This window comes from Psittacula echo (genome assembly GCF_963264785.1).
Source record: "Psittacula echo genome assembly, chromosome: 1".
NCBI lineage: Eukaryota > Metazoa > Chordata > Aves > Psittaciformes > Psittacidae > Psittacula > Psittacula echo.
This window is the reverse complement of record NC_137735.1, coordinates 75,210,518-75,230,055: the sequence shown is the minus strand read 5'-3', so window position 1 is coordinate 75,230,055 and position 19,538 is coordinate 75,210,518. Positions and strand designations below refer to the sequence as shown.

Here is a 19,538-nt window from a genome sequence, read left to right as displayed (position 1 = left end):
AAAGGTACAAACACAAATAATTTTACTTCCTCTAAAGGAGGAATACAAAGTTTGGAGCATATCTCACTGAATTTAGATGGTGTTTCATTGTTGCTGGCAACAAGCAATACAGGAAATTCTTTCTGAAGCTGTCATCGTGTGAACCTAAAAAATGCATCTGGTTTGGAGCAGAAATTTGAACAAGTGCCTTCTTTGCCCACACACAGCAGACAACAGAGTGCATGTTGCTAGTAGAGTCTCTATCAGAGAAAGTGTCTGCCAGCCTGACTGCATATATGTAAGGAAGAATAATACAAGGGAAAGTATTTTCTTCTGTTTTATGCTTCTTAATGTGCTTTCAAGAGATGATGCTCTTTCTAGGTATGGCTATTGATTCTTTGAGGTAGGATTAGAGGAATAATAAGTGCTTAGTCTTCATAGTCTAAAAGAGAGATATCAGCCTGACCTTTAACACAAGCATCTCTTCTTTATCTCCTGGAATTTTTCAGAAGGGATTCACACCTTTGCATGTGGCAGCCAAGTACGGGAGTCTGGAAGTGGCAAAGCTCCTGCTACAGCGTCGTGCCTCTCCTGACTCAGCTGGCAAGGTACTAATGAGAAATGAAAGAAAAATAAAATATCAGCAGCATTTTGTATTCTTCCTTGGGGAAGAACTGTGTGAAACATGCACACGGAAGGAGGCTGTGTGGTGGCCTTGGCTTTGTGTGTGAGGGTCACATTCCCTAAAGGGTGAGGGTTAGGTTGTGAAAACCGAGTGTGTGGGATCCCTGGCAGGAGGGTGGACACATTTCTGCGGCTCAGGAAGTGCCTGTTCCATTGAGCTGCCCAAACTCTCAAAATCCTAATGGATAAACTGGGGGGTGGGGGATGCGGCGGGTCACCAGCTCCGATGCTGTGGGAATTGCTTAGCTCTGGGGAGACCTGCGGCCCACATTCACCCCACTTCACCGCTTCGCCCGCACTAACTCCCCTCCGCTCCACCTTTCCCCGTCCTCTCAGGAACTAACGGCTCCGTAACATCCCACACACCCCCTCCCCTTTCCCGCCTAACGCCGTAACCGCCCTTACAGAACGGCCTCACACCCCTGCACGTCGCGGCCCATTACGACAACCAGAAGGTGGCGCTGCTGCTGCTAGAGAAGGGCGCCTCGCCACACGCGACCGCCAAGGTGAGTGTGTTCGTGCCGCCCGTCTGAGGCAAGCCGGGCTCTCACCCGCGGTACCTCCGGGAAAACAGCGGCTGCTTGGCTAAATGCTCCTCTCAGGGCTGCGGTGTCCGGTGTGGTGCATGGGGAGAGCCACAAGCGACAGTTTCAGTAGGTTAGTTTGATAAAGATCCCGTTTTAAAGAACCGCACAGACCTGCCAAGTGAACACCCCCGAGGGGGGCTGTCTGCTGTGACTCAGAGCATTCCCCGCAAAGCCTGCTGTTAAGCAGTTAAAGGCGGAAAAGTTGCCAGGAAGATCCCTCAATGCCATTCTGCTTTGTCTAAATCATAGAATCACAGACTGGTTTGGGTTGGAAGGGACCTTGAAGACCTCTAGTTCCAACCCCTGCTATAGGCAGGGCCACCTTCCACTAGACCAGGTTTCTCCAAGTCCCATCCAACCCAGCCAAGTAGTTAATTTGATCCAAAAAATCCCATTCCTCCCTCCCTCTTGCTTTTCCTAGCTGATTCCGTGACTGACACATATATCAAAACTCCACATGGAAACGCACCTCTACCCACATGCTCTGAAAAAGCATAATGCAGCGAAGAGTGTGCACCTATCACAGAGAATGTTGCTCATCCGTCAAAACTGAATATTTACAACATAAGTTACTCAAAATGTAGGTGCCAAACTCGGGGTTGATTGAAGTATCAGCTAAACAGTCCTGCCCACCTGAGCAAGGGCTTGCTTTGTTCTGGTTTAGATGCTGAAAATAACAGGCGGAGAAAGCAATGCAGTAGCAGGGCCATGTGGGGCATGTCTGGCCTTGAAAATATAATGAATTCTCATCTCTACTAATAATGGATAACATAAAAGAATACTATTTTGTGGTGTCTGGCTTCTTAGGTTGTGTGGCTGTTGTGATGTTAACTTTATTCTCATTTTGTTCCCTGACTGGTGCTAGAACGGATACACCCCTCTGCATATTGCTGCCAAGAAGAATCAGATGCAGATAGCAACCACTCTATTGAACTATGGGGCTGAGACCAACATTTTGACCAAGCAGGGAGTCACCCCGCTTCATCTGGCTTCCCAAGAAGGTCACACTGACATGGTGACCTTGCTTTTGGAGAAAGGATCCAATATCCATGTGGCAACAAAGGTACAAACTGGAGACAAAGTACTGTGAATGGGACTATATCATAAGATGCAAAGTGCAGTGTAGGAATTATGTCAGCTTGTCAGAAATTCTCAGCTTCACTTCCTTGTGTACATATTTGTGAGTCTGCAGAAGTGACAACAGGTGAGTGAACACTAAAAGTGAGAAGAGGATCTCTAGGACTGGCAGATGAATTGACCAGTTAACTCATGCCGTGTAATAGCTGCACTGGAAAACACAGAAGAAGCTGCAGCTATTTGCCGTGACCAGAGGAAAATGATGCAACACCTTCCTCTGGTAGAGAGGTTAGAAGAGGAAAGGCAGACCAAGAGAAAATGGTTTCTGAACCTTCAGGAAGGCAGAACTGCAGTATTTCTGTGGTACTGCAACCTTGCTGTCTCTCAAGTGTTTTGCATGTATTCCTGAAGTTTTACATTAGATGCAAAGGAAGAAGAATGTAAATTTCTGGAGTCTGTGGGACCATGGGTAGATTTCATGCATTCACAGAATGGTTTGGGTTGAAGGGACCTTAAAGATCATCAAGTTCCAACCCCCAAATTTAAGAACATATATCAGATACTGGAGAGCTGCAGTCTAAAATAGTTCAGTGCTTTTGCAAGGTGCTTTTCCTCATGCGTTTACCGTTCAGCCTTCTTTCCAAGTGGAAGAAATTGACAGTATCTGGCAAATAACAAAATAACATTATTAGCACAGTAGCAAGGGAGAAAAATCCTGTGGAGGACCTTTCCAATTTTTTTTGCTTTTTTATTTTTTATGATTGTACATGACAGGTTTTTTCATAGAAAACAAATTCCTCAAAAAAGACCACGTTACTGTAGATATTTATAAGTCACTAGATTTATCCTGGCATATATGTATGTCTTATTTAAGGTCAAAAGTCTGCAGCTTTTGTTCATACAAGTCAAAATAGAAGGTTCAAGTCTCTCACTGTGCTACGCTACCTAACTAATGAGAAAGAAGGTGATTTACATTTCTCTGACAGAATTTGTTCCCTGCCTTGTTCACAGGCATGTGCTCTGTGCATGATCACAGTGAGCTTTTAGTTAAAAGCTGTGTCCATTTCCTTGGCATCTTTGAATGGGATTTATATTTGGAGTTATTTTCTTCTCTCTGACTTGTGCCTGCAGTTGTTAAGTTTCCCTTTCTGTCTGAGGAGTGGGAAGCGAGTGTGCTTCCCTAATTTATTAATGAGCTCCTCAGCCTCCCAAGTGACATTATTGTATAAAATCCAAGCATGATCACTGATGCCTGAAAGTTTTACTCTATGATTATGGTGATGTAATAACAGGAGAAATATCAACCCTACTTTGTTAAAAAAAAACAAACCACAGAATCACAGAATCCCAAGGGTTGGAAGGGACCTCAAAAGATCATCTAGTCCAACCCCCCTGCAAGAGCAGGGTAACCTAGAGTACATCACACAGGAACTTGTCCAGCCGGGCCTTGAATATCTCCAATGTAGGAGACTCCACAACCCCCCTGGGCAACCTGTTCCAGTGCTCTGTCACTCTCACAGTAAAGAAGTTTTTCCTGATGTTCACATGGAACCTCCTATGCTCCAGTTTACACCCATTACCCCTTGTCCTGTCACTGGACATCACTGAAAAAAACCTAGCTCCATCATCCTGACACTCACCCTTTACATATTTGTAAACATTGATGAGGTCACCCCTCAGTCTCCTCCAAGCTAAAGAGACCCAGCTCCCTCAGCCTTTCCTCATAAGGGAGATGTTCCACTCCCTTAATCATCTTTGTGGCTCTGTGCTGGACTCTTTCAAGCAATTCCCTGTCCTTCTTGAACTGAGAGGCCCAGAACTGGACACAATATTCCAGATGCGGCCTCACCAAGGCAGAGTAGAGGGGGAGGAGAACCTCTCTTGACCTACTAACCACACCCTTTCTAATGCACCCTAGGATGCCATTGGCCTTCTTGGCTACAAGGGCACATTGCTGGCTCATGGTCATCCTCCTATCCACCAGGACCCCCAGGTCCCTTTCCCCTTCACTACTTTCCAGCAGGTCAACCCCCAACCTGTACTGGTGCATGGGGTTGTTCTTCCCCAGATGCAAGACTCTACACTTGCCCATACTTGGAAGCTATAGTTAGGATCTCTTTATGTTTTAAAGATGAGAGAGTGGAAAAATCTCGATTTGTTTCCTCATGTTAAATAGACTTTATTCTTATTTTTAGCTTAATTTTTTTAATTTTTTATTTGTATATTCCACCTCCAGACTGGACTGACATCCTTACACCTTGCAGCTCAAGAGGATAAAGTGAATGTAGCTGAAATACTCACAAAACATGGTGCAAACCAAGATGCTCAGACAAAGGTAAATCATGAAGAGGCTACTGTCTCCAATGTGCCAAAGGATGCTACGTTTGTAAAAGGAATGTTCCACTGAGCTTGCAGTTTTATTTATTTGTTCTCTTATTTTAGCTTGGTTATACACCTTTAATTGTGGCATGTCACTATGGAAACATCAAAATGGTGAATTTTCTTCTCAAGCAGGGAGCAAATGTCAATGCTAAAACGAAGGTAAAGAATTTTTCATTGTTTGCTTTTGCTCTTTATTATGAACCTGGTAACAGAGCACTAGGAATACATACCTTTTCACTAGGAAACTGTAATTATTGCATGGTGGGTGTCAGAATATGGTGAGTGGTGATTGTGGCAGAACACTGCTACATCTCATCCTGTAGTGCTCACAACAAAAAAGTCAGTTAACTCTTTGGGAGTATGAAAAAAGGAGATAAAGAATAATTTTTATTGTTTGTTTATTTTTCTTTGTACTTGGAAACTAAGAAATGTGAGCTTGTTTCTGATCTCATTTACACATGGCTTACACCTGTGTGCTGCCAAACTAGTAAGTAACAGTTCAGACACTTTGAGGGTGATGCCAGGTTCTCTCCAAACTGCTGGGAAAAGAGTGGGAAGAATTACCACTGATCAGTGTGTAGGTGGTGTTACTCTGGGAGAGGAAGCAGCTGGGGTGTGGGTTTTTTCTTTTTTTTTTCTTTTTTTTTTTTTTTTTTTTTCTTTTTTTTTTTTTTTTTTTTTTGTGGGGAATTTGGACACACTGTTACTGACAAATTGGACCCAACTGCCTATAGCCAAGGTCTGAACAAAATCCACTGACTTCAGCAGTTGAACACCAACAGCTGAATGTGATGTGTTTTGTAGCAAGAATTGTCTATCTTCTGAGTTTACACATAGAAGTTCTGGTGACAGCAACAGCATGTTGCATCTCAGATACCATCACATCACCCTTACCAGAAAGTGGAGGCTAACTCAGGAGCTGCAGAGCTTCAGCTTAATTAAAGCAGACTTGAGGCAGTCACTACTAGTTTCAGATTGAATGTTTTGAGATCAATCTGAAGAAGCCTATTAATACTTCTAGTGACATACTTAGATGCAATGAAAATTGCAGGCTTGTGGTCTGCTGGTCCCTCTGGCCAGCTGCTGTCTCCAGCTGTGACCTGTGGGGTGGGTTTGTTTCCCAAAGTAGCCCTGTACAAATACTGGTAGTAGTAGTAATGTACAAGTAGATTTTTTTTAGTGGTCACAGCTTAATGTGGTAAAAAAGAATAAAGTAAATAAATAAAAGATGCTGGCTCATCCCTGGTGAGATCACCCCAAACCAATGGGCAAAACCCAGGGATTCCAAAAGAACAGGCAATGATACTAGAAAAAACAGCTGATAAGAATCAATAAAGCAAATGCTAACAGGATCCAAATGATAGCTGCCAAGGCATTCAGCTTAGGTATTTGGAGGCTAACTGAAGGGATAGAGCCTTTAGTATTAAGTCTAACACTCTAAGGAGCCACTGAGCCAGATTCTGGGGCCATTTCCCCAGATATTTCACTTATTTAGAATAATTTCAGTAATGTCAGCAACTTTGTGTGAGTGTGTGAGGCAATGATAATACTGGCAATCTGTCAGCTAGTACTGTGGACTGAGCTTAAAGAGAAAATCCATCATGACTGGATTCAGGATAGGCATGTTAGAGAATAAGTAACCCCTGTTGCAGCTTAGTCTTTAACTAGAGTAGAGAAAGCCTGCATGATGCTTTGTGCATCTCCAGTGAAAAATAATGTGGCTGAATTCTATTTTTGAAGGACTGTACTAATATTTAAGTAAAGATAGTGAATTTTCTTTGTGCTACAACCTACCGTAAAATCCTCCTTCAATTTCTTAGTAGTCCATGCTCATAAATATAAGAACTGTAACAGCTCTGAACTATCACTATTTAATGAGTAGCACAAAGCATTCCTGGCATCTGTTTGTTTGCAAAAGAGAGGACTCTCAGAGTGTGTTTTTCAGAGCCTGCCCCTAGGCTTTACGTAAGTGTACAGTGACATCAACTCAGTGTTTCTTCCAGTTTATTCTTTGCTTGCTTTCAAAGCCAATTGCAAATAATTTTGTAAATAAACTGCCTGACTGGACTTACACAATACCATCTCAGATCAACTAGCTGAAGTACACTTTGGATAACTTCCTGTGTTTTATCACCTTAGAATGAATCACTGGAGCAGATAAGTGTATGAAGATAAGCATGTTTATTAATGCAGACATTGTGTACGTGTTTTTAAGTGTAATTACAGCTTGTTCCAGCCTTTTGAAGGCAAAGCAAAGGTAAAATTGATTGACATTAGTAATAGGTATGTGTTGTTAGCCTTTTAAAAGCAAATAATCTCAAATCATTGCTGTTAAAAATTATATGTTTTTTAAATTGGCTCAAATACTTTAAAGGCACATCTTGGGGCTTCTGTAGAACACTAATATAAAGCACTAAGAAGCATGTTCACCGTCTCAGCTGTGATCCTATGTCTTTTGTGTGCCACTTGAACTTTACTGTTCCTCATTGTTTCTCCCTCTGATTTAGGAAATGAGGGAATTATCTGTCCTTCCAGAAATTGTTTATATTGTGAGATGAAAGATGATTTGTGAATAAAAGTGTTTTCTTCCTTTATCTTTTCATTAATCTGTAGAAGGAATGTTATTAGTAGTGAAAGTTTATTATCCTTCGATTGATTGATAGCATAATTTCTTTTTGAAATATCTCAAAAAGAGTGGAAGTGAGCAAGGGGAAGTGTTTAATCTAATTACTGGTGCTGTTGTTCTTTCGTTTTTGCTTTTCATAACCTCTGCGGACAACAGAATGGGTACACCCCTCTTCACCAAGCTGCTCAACAAGGCCATACTCACATCATCAACGTCCTTCTCCAACATGGGGCCAAGCCCAACGCTATCACCACTGTAAGTTGTGAAGTCCCAGTGGGAACTTGTTTCCCTGGACAGTTCTTTACTTTTCTTTCCTTTTTTAGGGCTTAGCCTTTGTTATGGTGAAAGTATTCCTCATACAGCTGGTTGTCAGATGTGTAAATGTAACTTCCTCTTCTTTTCATTTTAAGGTAGTTCAGATCAGATCTCTCACTGTGCCCTAAGCTTTAAAGTGTGGTGGGAAAACTGATTTCTGAGCTGCAGGATCAGGATGGACACAGCTACCTCTGTTGTGCTTGCTCAGTTGCCCTCTGCCTCACACATGTAAACTGATATCTCAATAAGGATTTTTCCAGAAGAATTAAGGGGAAATCAGAACCTGGCCTTTTTGAAGGTGTAGCCCCAGATTTCTCTCCTTCTATCTACTGGATCTGTTTCAGGTTCTTACTGAGTTCACGGGTGTTAATGCTTCCTCAAAGATTATCCGTAACTTCTGGCACAGCTCCTGCTCTGCAGTCAGCAGGAATGCAACTGTGCTATTTCATGTTGGTGTTGTTACTAGTCACCTCTTATTGGGTAACCTTTAAAATGCAGCCAGAATGGCCAAAACTCATGTCATTCCCCAGAGTGGAACAGGTTTCTATGTACATACATTGTGCATGCTTAAATCAGCCCTGGTACCCTGTTTGGTCTTGGAATGATCACATTGACTAATCATCTGTGAAGTTATCCAAAATAGCAGTTTATGCACCAGATCATCAAGCAAGAAACCGTTCTAGTTAGCTTCTGGAGCTGTAGGTATTGGTGGATGTATTCAATTGATAGTCTTACTCACTTTCAGTCCTCATGTTGGGGCTGTTATGCCCAAATCTAACCCAGATCTTAGCAGAGCCTCAAGCATATGTTCACTGCACCATTTGCATTTTTTCTCAGGTACTAGATCTGTCCTTGTGTGCACATAGCAACCTCTAGTTTGAGATTAGAGAGAATTTCAACCTGAGACATCTTGCAAGGGGATATGAGAGTGGGATAGGAGCAGTTAATGTGCAAGTGACAGTAGCAGTCAAATTATTTGTGCTGTGAAGATGCTAATCTATTAATTTTGTGCTGCTAATCCACAAATGGTGTGTTGCTTCAGGGTTCCTGAGCTAGAGTAACCTAAATTATAGATAACTAAAGCCAATACTGAAGCAGAGAGAAGCCCTCAGGCTGATACTCTGCCCACTGTGTGATGGTATCACAAAAGAAATCATTTCAGTGCAAAGAGCAGCATAGTGGCTTTCCATGCTTCCCGTGGTAGGCCAGCATGTTGTCCTTTATTCAGTGCAAAAGAGCGTAAAACAATTCTATGTAGAGCTCTTTATAAAGAATTAAGGAACATGTCCCTTCCTCCACTCCCAAGGTTAAGTGACAGAGGGACCAGATGATGAAATGGAGATAAATAGGCCTAAGCATGTACTAAATTATCATTTTAATTTCCATTTGATGAATGGCACATCTGTTACCACGGACGTTTAAGTGGCAAATAAGTTTATTTAAATGGACTTTAATTTCCCACCCCAAACCTTAAATAGGTTGGGTTTGAGTTTGTTAAATGATTAGCTTTTACGTACTTTTGTTGGACATGCGTTTTTGTCATAGGGAGGAATAGAAGTGTATGCTGACAGTACAGTTGTAATCTTATATTCCCCAAAGAGAGAATTGTACCTGATAAAGACTTAACAGTGTCAACTGGAAGTGAAACTGTAATATTTTCAGACACCTTTTTTTTTTTTTTTTTTTAATAAGAGTACTTCTGATGTGGAGTCATTTGTGCAAAATAAAACAAACGTCTGCAGACCAGACGCTTTATGTATAGTGAAATTTGAGCACTAAAGGGTTAAACCATACAGTGTTTTTTTTATTTAGCATAGCAGGCAGATGTGTGTTGTGTTACCATGGCAATCAGGGTTATAGTCTTAAAGAAGTTACAAAGACAGTCAGATGTAACAATGAAAAACCAGTGATTTTCCTAGGCTGCGCCTTGTTTTGGATGGAAATGCTGGCTCATGCAGCCTTGAGAGTGAGCTCATTGGTTCAATTCACAATCCTCCCTCTCACTGCGCTTTCTCTCCCCCCTTCTCTCTTCTCTCTCCAGAATGGTAATACTGCCTTAGCTATTGCAAGGCGGCTGGGATATATCTCAGTGGTCGATACGCTGAAGGTTGTAACGGAGGAAATTACTACCACCACAACTGTGAGTTGCAGATGAATTCAAATGTCTCTCCTTTATTCAGAATGTTGTCTTTCTCTTCTTCCTTCAGGCTCTCCATGTATCTCTGTCCTTTTTTTTTGTTTTCTGGTTTTAGCCCTCCTCCCCTTCCCTTGTTGTTGGATTCTTGCAAAAGTGCTCTAATGCTTTCAGTGTATCTTTTAAGCAGTGCAACACAATAGGCTTCTCTGAGCTAGATAACAGAACTGGTGTGCATACAGATGGGAAACTATTCAAAAGCAGAGTAAAACCTTATTCTAGGTATGGTCTCAGCTGCAAATCTAGACTTTCCAGAAGTTTGTGAATTGTCATTTAAGTCCTGTCCTGTTTCTCTGCTTCTCTTTTCGCGTTTCCTTTTTGTTCTCTCTTTATGTTTCTACACTTCCAACACCTACTGAGGCTCAACCACTGCAGCACACCACAGCAAGTTTCTTGGCATTTGAGGTGTACCAGTGATGGACTGGTGCCAATCTTAATGGTTCTCACTAGGTGGCTCTGAATCACATCAATTGTGTTTATCAAGTCACTTTCAGTTCAAATAGATACTGTTTTTCCAAAATACAAAAGAATCTTTCCTTATGTGCTCAGTCCTCCACACTCTTAATAGTCCGTATTTTGACTTTAGGGCTTGTGAATAGCCTGTGCTGAACAGCAGCAAAGTGGTTCTGTCACTTTAAACCAGGAAAAATGGATATATTCTGACACCCTGGGAGGGGAAGGTTTTATCTTCTTGGACTTTTACCTCCCATCTATAAGTGTTCTAGCAGGTAGGAAGGGAGAATATTTGAAAGAGTGCATAATTTAAGAAATTAATTTTAATTTAAATTTCCATTACTGCATTTTGTCTTGAAACACTATTTTAAAGTCATACTGTTTTGTGTTTTGTTTTGTTTTTTTTTCATGCAAGGGAGATGAGCAGTCTAGAAAACATGTAAGATCTAGCTGTCTCTTAGGAGCTTAGAGCTGTAAAAATCCACAGATTACTTGGAAGATGCCACTGTTCTATCAGGGAGAGGGTTAGAGGAAAGGAAGAAATCCAAAGTGTCTTCCAAAGTTTAAAGAAATGGGAAAACAATTCTGGGTTTGTCATGTGATGACAGCAGGCCCACTGATAGGAGCAGAGGAAGATGGAATAAAAGTAACATGGCATAAGGTTACAAATAGAGTGAGCCATAATTTATTAATGACCTGCAAAGATCAGACTGAGTCAGGTTTGGACAAGAAATTCCAGCATAATTCCAGAGGTCTCTTAATAAAGACTGGACGTTTTTGATAGTTTTGATAGTAGTTGTTTCATGTTGTTGTTTAACCAAATAGCACATCACACATGTGCGTGCATAAACACCTGTGTATCTCTTCAGAGATTTAGAAAAAGAAAACCTACGTAAAATTTTTGGAGAAACTTTAGCTCTTCAAAAGTATGTTTCTTAGCCTCAGCTGTCACCTGTGCTGTGTCCTGGCACACTTTTCCCGTTTATGCCTCATATAAATGATAGCTTCCTATTGTACATTGTGTTGCACTGTGGAGCCTCATATCTTGTCATATATAAGTATTAGGTACTTTGTAATAGCAGGGATTACATGATGAAAAGACACCTGTGAGTTATTTACTTTGGATAAATGTTTTTTTAAACATTTAGGGTAATGGGTTTTTCTGCAAGATACCAGATGCCTGGGGTTTAGGACTGAATCAAATACTGAACTTTACGTGCATACTTGACCTCTAATGCTTGCATATAAGAGAAATATGAAATCTTGAACTGTGTCTGTCTGCAAAGTACTGCTCTTGAAACTCAGGTGGGAACCCTTGAGAAAGTCAGCAAGTTCTTTAGCCATGAATTTGTCTGAATCCTGTGCTTTAGGCATATAGGGAATATGATCTTCTGGTGGTGGTGTTCATGGTGGGGAATTGTGATTAAATGTAATTCAGAACAAGTCCTATAAAGGACGGTTAAATAACAGGCTCTCCCTGCAATAAAGTTCTCCAGATAGTGATGAGATTGGTGTTGCCAAACAAGAACACAGCTTTTAGCACTGAAAAAAAGGTGCTGTCACCATAGCTACCTCATTCTCTGAGGTTGTAGATGAGTGATGCATGGCAGATCTTAGATGGGCTGATGCTTTACTGATATTCAACTCACTGGCATTTGAGATGAGGAAAAGGTCTCCAGTGCCAAGGCTTTTGGTCTAACTTTGAACAAGTTTTCCTGTTACTTGCATTAGTGTTATTACTAGTGCAGCCACATGAATATAAAGCAACAGAGGGAATAAACTGCGCTTATATTTACTCACAGATTAGATATATATAGGAAATAAATCAGAATAAGCCAGACTTTCAAAGTTTGGCTATGCAATTAAGTTTTGGGGTATTTACACAAACAGGTCTAGTCTTCCTGTGAACAAATGAATATAAGAGGAGCTTTGAGGTTGTTTACAGTATACTGCCATTGAATGTACATATAGGTTTATATACCTGAATTATATACCTGGATTATTCTGTGTCACCAGTTGAAAATCTGGCCTTAAAATGAAAGTCTTAAATACAGAAGCATTCAAGTAATTGAATTCTTAGTGGAACAGAACAGTAGGAAGTTTGAGAAACACATATTGAGCAATTTTCAAAGTGGGGTGAGATATAGATTTTAAATTTTGGAAGTATTTGACACTTCCAATGTGCCTATCAGTTACAAAACAAAACAAAACAAAAAAAACAACAAAACAACCACAAACCAAAACAAACCCCATCTAGTATTATATTAAAAGTTAATTTAAAAACATTAATTCACAACTTTGGTTTGGAATTGATGTAGAATCCATGATTCTTGCTGAGTTCAGTATTCCACAGATTTTTTGTTCTTCTGAAACATGCATGTGCACACACACACACTCTTGTAATTTGCTTTCCAAACTTTGTTTCAATTGTTAAAATATGTAATAATTTTCTGTGACTAGAGCGAAAATCAGAAATAAAGTATTCACTACTTCTGTGTAAATAAATAATGTCTGTGAGCCTTAGTCAGAGACCAGATTGTTATATAGGGGCCTGTAAAAACCTAATTTAGGAATAAATTGATATCATGATAAATGATATCATATTATTAGTTACTAGTTACTAGGGCCTGCAGAGGTAAGTTTATCAAAAGAGAGTGTACAAAATTTCTCTATACCTGTGGCTTGTAGACTAGAGTATTGTAGTATCCCTTCACATCTGTGTTCTTCTAATCAAAGGGATTATGTATGTAAGGTAAGTTGGGAACTCCAAGTTCTGGAATAAGCTAAGGTTAGATACTAAGTTTTCTTAATTAAATTTTGATCATACGGCGGACAAACAAAACCTAGCATTTGTGACTCTTAGGCAGACCCTTTCATTTCCCTTTCTTCAGAATTTGGTCACCTCCTGCCTTTGTTTCCTTCCTCTACTCCCCCCGGCCCCCCCCCCCCCCCCCCCGACTTTTCAGTTATTTTATGCAGGGAGCTGAGAAACTGTCAATAGAGAATTTGCAGTACACTTTGTGTAGATGCCAATTACAATGCCAGTAAATTGGTACTCACGTATTATACTTTTCCACTTCACTTGAAAAATACACAGCCCCCTTCACCTGGGTTTATTCCTTTAGCCCAGTGTCAGTGATTTTTATTTTTAATTTAGGATGTATTTGTTAACTTAATGCTGTATTTTTGAAGAGACGAGGTCAGTGTTACCAGAATGAGAGCATCTTCCCCATCTGCCATTCCTGGCTTTGTCATCTTACTGCTACTTGACATTTCTATCTGAGGAAAGCCTTGGAAAAGCAGCGGAGGGGGGAAGTCATATTGGTAGAGGCATTGGGTGAGTATAAGCTAGCTTTCAACACAAAGCGTGTTATGAAAAATGCTGAAAGAGAAATAGTGAATTTTCTTGAATCATGGGTAAGAGGGAATTCAGGAGGCCTGATTGGGATTGCCATTTGAAGGAAAGGGTATTGTTCTTTCCCCGTACTTCAGAAGGGCGAATTGAAAACTGCTGTCACACTTACATAGAATTAAAAAAAAGTAAAGGAGGCTTTCAAAACAAATTTCCAAAGTAATTACACTGTTGGTAACTTTGTTATTTATAAAAGTGCAGTATGTTGCGATAACCAAGAATGCGTCTTTGTTGCTTTGTTAGAGAAGAGTAAAACAGAATCAGGAAATACCTAGTAGGTTTTATGCAACCAAAACTGCTATTGACTTTACTGCTTGGTATCAATGGCAGTGGCCATTTTCACAAAAGCATATTGCGTAAGGAACTTGGGATTTGGCTAACATTAATTATCCCTCTTTCACTACTTCTGCATGTAATGTTAATTTATGCTCAATAGATACCATCTCCAGTGGGGAATGAAGTACTGCCTGGGTGGGAGTTTTGCAAGATGCGTTCTCCTGACATCTCTTTCCATGCCAAAGGAGCACATCTGCTCCAACATACCTGAAAGGACAATGTGTTGACTCCCCTCCACAGCTCCTCAGCTCAGCTGACTGCGGATCTGGGTGGAGCCAGGGAAATACTGATTTTTCTAATGTGACTAATGCTTTTCTCATCACTGCAGTTTTTTAAGTCCTTGGCATTTTGTCTCCTGTACTGTAACACACTGAACAGTTTCCTGCAGGCAACTTTTTCACACCTTGCACTTCCTACAGTTTGTCTCACGTTCTTCATCTCCTTCTCCAGTGTGTGTCTTGATGCTAAAAGGATGTCCCCATTCTTGATTCAGCACCCCTGAACATCTTCTGTTTCCTTCTGCAAGTCAGTTAGGAAGATAAAATAATATTAAAATGAATCTTCCAGTGTTCTGTTCTGTGCTCTCAGGCTTAAGCTGTGTCCTCTCAGCAGTCCTTGATCCATACTTGCTTTGTATCACAATATTTTAAGATTGTAGGTGCACAAAACACATCAAAATCTTCCAATAACTTTTTTTATCTCTGATGTGTATGTGATTTTGGGGAATATACATGATCTATGAAAAGGATATCATTAATATGAAGTGTAGTCACTTTTTTGGGGGGAGAGAAATGCTTCAAGTGATCTGTGTAAATCCGTCACATCTTTTTTTAGTTTAAAAATTTCACATCATTAATAACTTCATTTCCAAATGCTTTACGATTTAATAATTTTCCATATGCCACATACAACTTTCTGAAGCCCTTGTGTAGACATTACCTAATTCATTTAAAAATCATCTTGGAAACATCAAGCTGAATTGTTCTACATGCACCATGTATAAATAAATTTTCTGAGAGCTTTCTTTTCTTTTATTCCTCTGACCAGCTCGTTATCTTGATGTTTTTTGTACTTCTCTGCCAGAATAAATGTTACCTTATATACAGCACAAAGAATAGGAGCTTCTGGAGTCAAAGTGTAAAAGAAACTTAGGGGAAGGGGAAGCACATTATAAACTGTCTTAGCAGATCCCACTGCTGTTGCTGTTGCAAATATCCTGCTGTAAGCTTTGTTGCTTCTTTTGGGTGTTTAATTTGAGGCTTGATGATTCTGTCTTTGCAGACTGTGACAGAGAAGCACAAGCTAAATGTACCTGAGACAATGACTGAGGTCCTGGATGTTTCAGATGAAGAAGGTGAGCATCTTTGCTAAATTCCTGTTCCATATCACTTATATAACCTGTAACACAGATAGCTGCTGAAGTACTTTGCCATCTTCTTTTTGTAGTGCTTGAAATGAAGTTCTATGTAATGGCCTTTTTTAATGATGTAATCACTATGGTGTTTGAATAAAAATGCCCAAAGTTGACCCAAAGGAAAATTCTGGACCCCTATATCTTTTTCAGAAAAAGTTTATCTGAGCCAAGTCAACAAATCAGTACATTTCTCGACTTGAGATTTTAGAATTCCAATGTAGAGCTATCCCATGTAGATCTGGGTAGATCAATTCAAATTGTAGAATTCAAATGTAGAGCTGGGTTTGACCCCCCCAGAAAGAGGAATCTGAGCAGTAAATGTTTTGGATTAATGCCACCTATTGCAGATACTGTATCTAAGAGTCCTGCCTAATTGGAATCATATGTGTAAAGATACATAAGGTGGAAGGTGAGGAGACTTTTCTCTTGAGGGAGCTTTTGGCACACGACTCTCAGATATGGCTTGACATGAAGTATCAACATGCTAATAGGTTTGGCACTTTGGTTTCAGAGTCGGTTGTATGTACAGACAGGAGGCATATGTTATACTGCCCATATGTACATATGTTGTAAGTCCCAAAAAAGTGTCTGTGAACTGGAGGGATTGATGAAGTACCATGGTTTTATACAGCACAGAATGAAGGAAATGGCTTTAAAATATCCCTTTCTAAAAGGACACAAATGACTTCTTCCAAATTTTAATCACAGGCATCTTATAAATAGACACACATTTGCCAGAATTTTCTAAGTTCTTTTTTACTCTTGTCAGTGTTAATTAATATTACAGTATCTTACACATGCCATTTTACGGTTATTAATTCATGCAAATAATTGGTAGAGTGACTAGTTTCAGGAAGTCATAGGGATTTAGTAACACAGGCTGCAGGGTTGGGTTATTTTCTTTTACAAAGAATATAAATGCACTTGTGGTTCTAAATGGGACTGGATGTTAATGACATTCATGTTCCTAAGTTGCTCATATTACTTTTTGAGATTGGATTTATGCTAATAAATGTATTACACTTTTGAGAAACTATGACGCCTAGGCTTTAGCTGCTACTTTTTCTTTAATGCTTGCAAAGCTGCAAGTGGAAGCAAATAAGTGTGATTCAAAAGAAATCATTTTCTGCTGCATCATGATCAGGGAAATTATTTCTCAGGCATAATTTTGATACATTTCCCCTATTTGACAAACATGCAATTACATGTGTGATTATTTACCTTAACATTTTTATAGCCTCGTGTTCATTTTGCTGAATTTTCTCCGAGACTTTTTAAGTACTATTTAACTGTCTTTAAATTCAAAAAGTCTATTCAAAACAATTTGTATGTTGTACAGCCTTTAAACACTCTGATGATGAACGCTTCAGTGATGGTGAAGCATATAATGGCACAGGTGCTGCTAGCAGAAATTCCTGGAGTAAGACTGACAAACTTTGTTTTTTGTTTAACTCAGATTGTTTTATTTTTTCTCTTGAAGCAACATGAATTTGCTTAATCCAGGTGCCTAACACCGCTCCTTTTTGTTACTTTTGAAGTGTGGTTTTGTGTGTGTTTCCTGAAAGGTGGGAGGAAGAAGGGAAGCAAGAAAATCCCAGATGTATTACTTGTATCTGGAATATGTTAACAGAACTTACTGTGGCCATCCAGCATGACTAATGCTCTCCAGTACTTTGAATTAACATTCTCTGCTGTCTGTTACCATCTGACGTCTCCTGTTTGTCAATAGCCAGCATATACAGCACAGGTACTCTGGCATGTTGCTGCTCAAGGCTCAGTACTGAGCACTTCCACTGATGTATGCCTCTGTGATCCCGCTGCAGGTTGTTAAGCAGGTTGGTCAGTTAAAGCACTTCATGCTATTGTCCTTGTAAAACCTGGTTCTACAGACAAAACATTCAGGATGTTGTGAAGATTTCTAATGTAGATGGTACTTGTCACAGGAACTTAAAATGGCTGGGGGCAGGAAGACTGCAGAACTGTTTTAATAACAAGGATGAAACTTTCAGTGATGGCGTGGTCTTTATAAGAGGCTAGAAACCAGATTTCTTTAATGCTGTGTTTTTATCTGCTTTAAAGTGACACAATATGTTCTGAAATAAGTTAACATGACACAGTAGACCTGCCAGCTGTAATTGCAATTATATAATTACATAATTATATAATTATGAAGCTGAACACAAGAAGAATACTTGAGCAAATAAGTATTTCAGGTTCCATTGCTTATCACTGGAGATAAGTATTTTGCCTGGGCGGCAGTTATATCTCATAGTTGTATGACGTTAGGTTAATAATATTGTATTCATATTCCTAAACAAAATCAAGTGCAATGGCCAATCTTTGCAATATAAAATAAAGGACCTTGCAATCTATCAAATAGCTCACTTGATATGTGAGGTCCTCCTCTAAAAATATTTTAAAATATTTTGAATGGTCTGAAAGTCCCACTAGTTCTTCTTTAACTTTCATATAGCATTTGCATGTTTACCAATCTGTATTATTATTCAGAATTCTTTACCTTTTTTTCTACCTCAAAAAAATCCCTAGTCTTTGAAAAGAATCAGATTTTTTTTTTAAAAAAAAAGCACCACTTTGTTTTTTTTTAATTAGATTACTGTTTTTGAGCTGATAAATATCAGAGCTAAGTAGAGAAGTGTGTTGTGTATTGTAAGGGAAAGAGAAGCATACATGCCAGTAACAGATGCGATGAAATTGACTTCATAAGCTTTTGTACAAGGAACATGGAAGAAGTGAAAAAAAGGAAACTTCATAGGCTAGGAAAAATATGGTTATAGAAAAATCCTACCTCATTTGCTGTAAGCCTGTTATGTGGTCCTACATGTATTAGATATTCTGTGCCATTAAGAAGTATTTCCTGCTTTGTTGACCATCAAGGCCAAAGATGTATCAGCACAGTGTTATTAAGCAGTTTTTTCATGCAACACCATAGAATACACACATGCACATGTGTGTTACTGTACTGTGTTGGTACAATAGTCTGCAATGAAAACTACTGAAGGATAATCATCCATTGTTATTTGCTCAGCGCATTTGCAGTATGATCACTGTTCAGAAGACGATGGCCTGATCTTGCAAGAAAGATTATGTAGAGTTTCTCCTTGAGGATGGGAATTACCCTACAGATTCCCCCAGGCCTAGCTGTTGAATGTTGTGGTTTCTGAAACACTTATGTCAGCAGAAGTGTTTCATGTGGGCAGAGTTGTGTTAAAAACCCTGTGCATTTTTACGATTGTGTCTGGCTTAGCTGTTTGTGTTGCTACAATGTTCGGTTTCTTTAAAGCTGTTGCCACAGAAGAAGCCATTTGCACCTGAGGGCTATTGCTGCAACACATCTTCTGAAATGTATTTTAGTGTCACCTACAGAATTAGTGAAGTTAGAATCACAGAATCATAGAATAGTTAGGGTTGGAAAGGACCATAAGATCATCTAGTTCCAACCCCCCTGCCATGGGCAGGGACACCTCCCACTAAGCCATGCCGCCCAAGGCTCTGTCCAACCTAGCCTTGAACACCGCCAGGGATGGAGCATTCACAACCTCCCTGGGCAACCCATTTCAGTGCCTCACCACCCTTACAGTAAAGAACTTCTTCCTAATATCCAATCCAAACTTCCCCTGTTTAAGTTTGAACCCGTTACCCCTTGTCCTATCACTACAGTCCCTAATGAATCCCTCTTCCCCAGCATGCTTATAGGCCTCCTTCAGATACTGGAAGGCTGCTATGAGGTCTCCACGCAGCCTTCTCTTCTCCAGGCTGAACAGCCCCAACTTTCTCAGCATATCTTCATAAGAGAGGTGCTCCAGTCCCCTGATCGTCCTCATGACCCTCCTCTGGACTTGTTCCAACAGTTCCATGTCCTTTTTATGTTGAGGACACCAGAATTGTACACAATACTCCAAGTGAGGTCTCACAAGAGCAGAGTAGAGGGGCAGGATCTCCTCCTTCCTGCTGGTCACACTCTTTGATGCAGCCCAGGATACAGTTGGCTTTCTGGGCTGTGAGTGCACACTGCTGGCTCATATTTATTTTCTCATCAACCAACACCCCTAAGTCCTTCT

At 40.0% G+C, this 19,538-nt stretch overlaps 1 protein-coding gene across 1 annotated transcript in view; it reads left to right on the top strand.

Moving 5' to 3' along the window:
• The window catches only part of ANK2 (ankyrin 2), a gene marked incomplete at its 5' end in the record, with an annotated part of 189,955 nt that overhangs the window by 95,622 nt on the left and 74,795 nt on the right, over positions 1-19,538 (top strand). The window contains 8 exons of the mRNA XM_080621291.1: positions 489-587; positions 1,071-1,169; positions 2,116-2,313; positions 4,564-4,662; positions 4,770-4,868; positions 7,492-7,590; positions 9,692-9,790; positions 15,327-15,399. Of these exons, the coding sequence (XP_080477417.1) occupies positions 489-587; positions 1,071-1,169; positions 2,116-2,313; positions 4,564-4,662; positions 4,770-4,868; positions 7,492-7,590; positions 9,692-9,790; positions 15,327-15,399 (865 nt within the window). The remainder of the gene's footprint in view (positions 1-488; positions 588-1,070; positions 1,170-2,115; positions 2,314-4,563; positions 4,663-4,769; positions 4,869-7,491; positions 7,591-9,691; positions 9,791-15,326; positions 15,400-19,538) is intronic.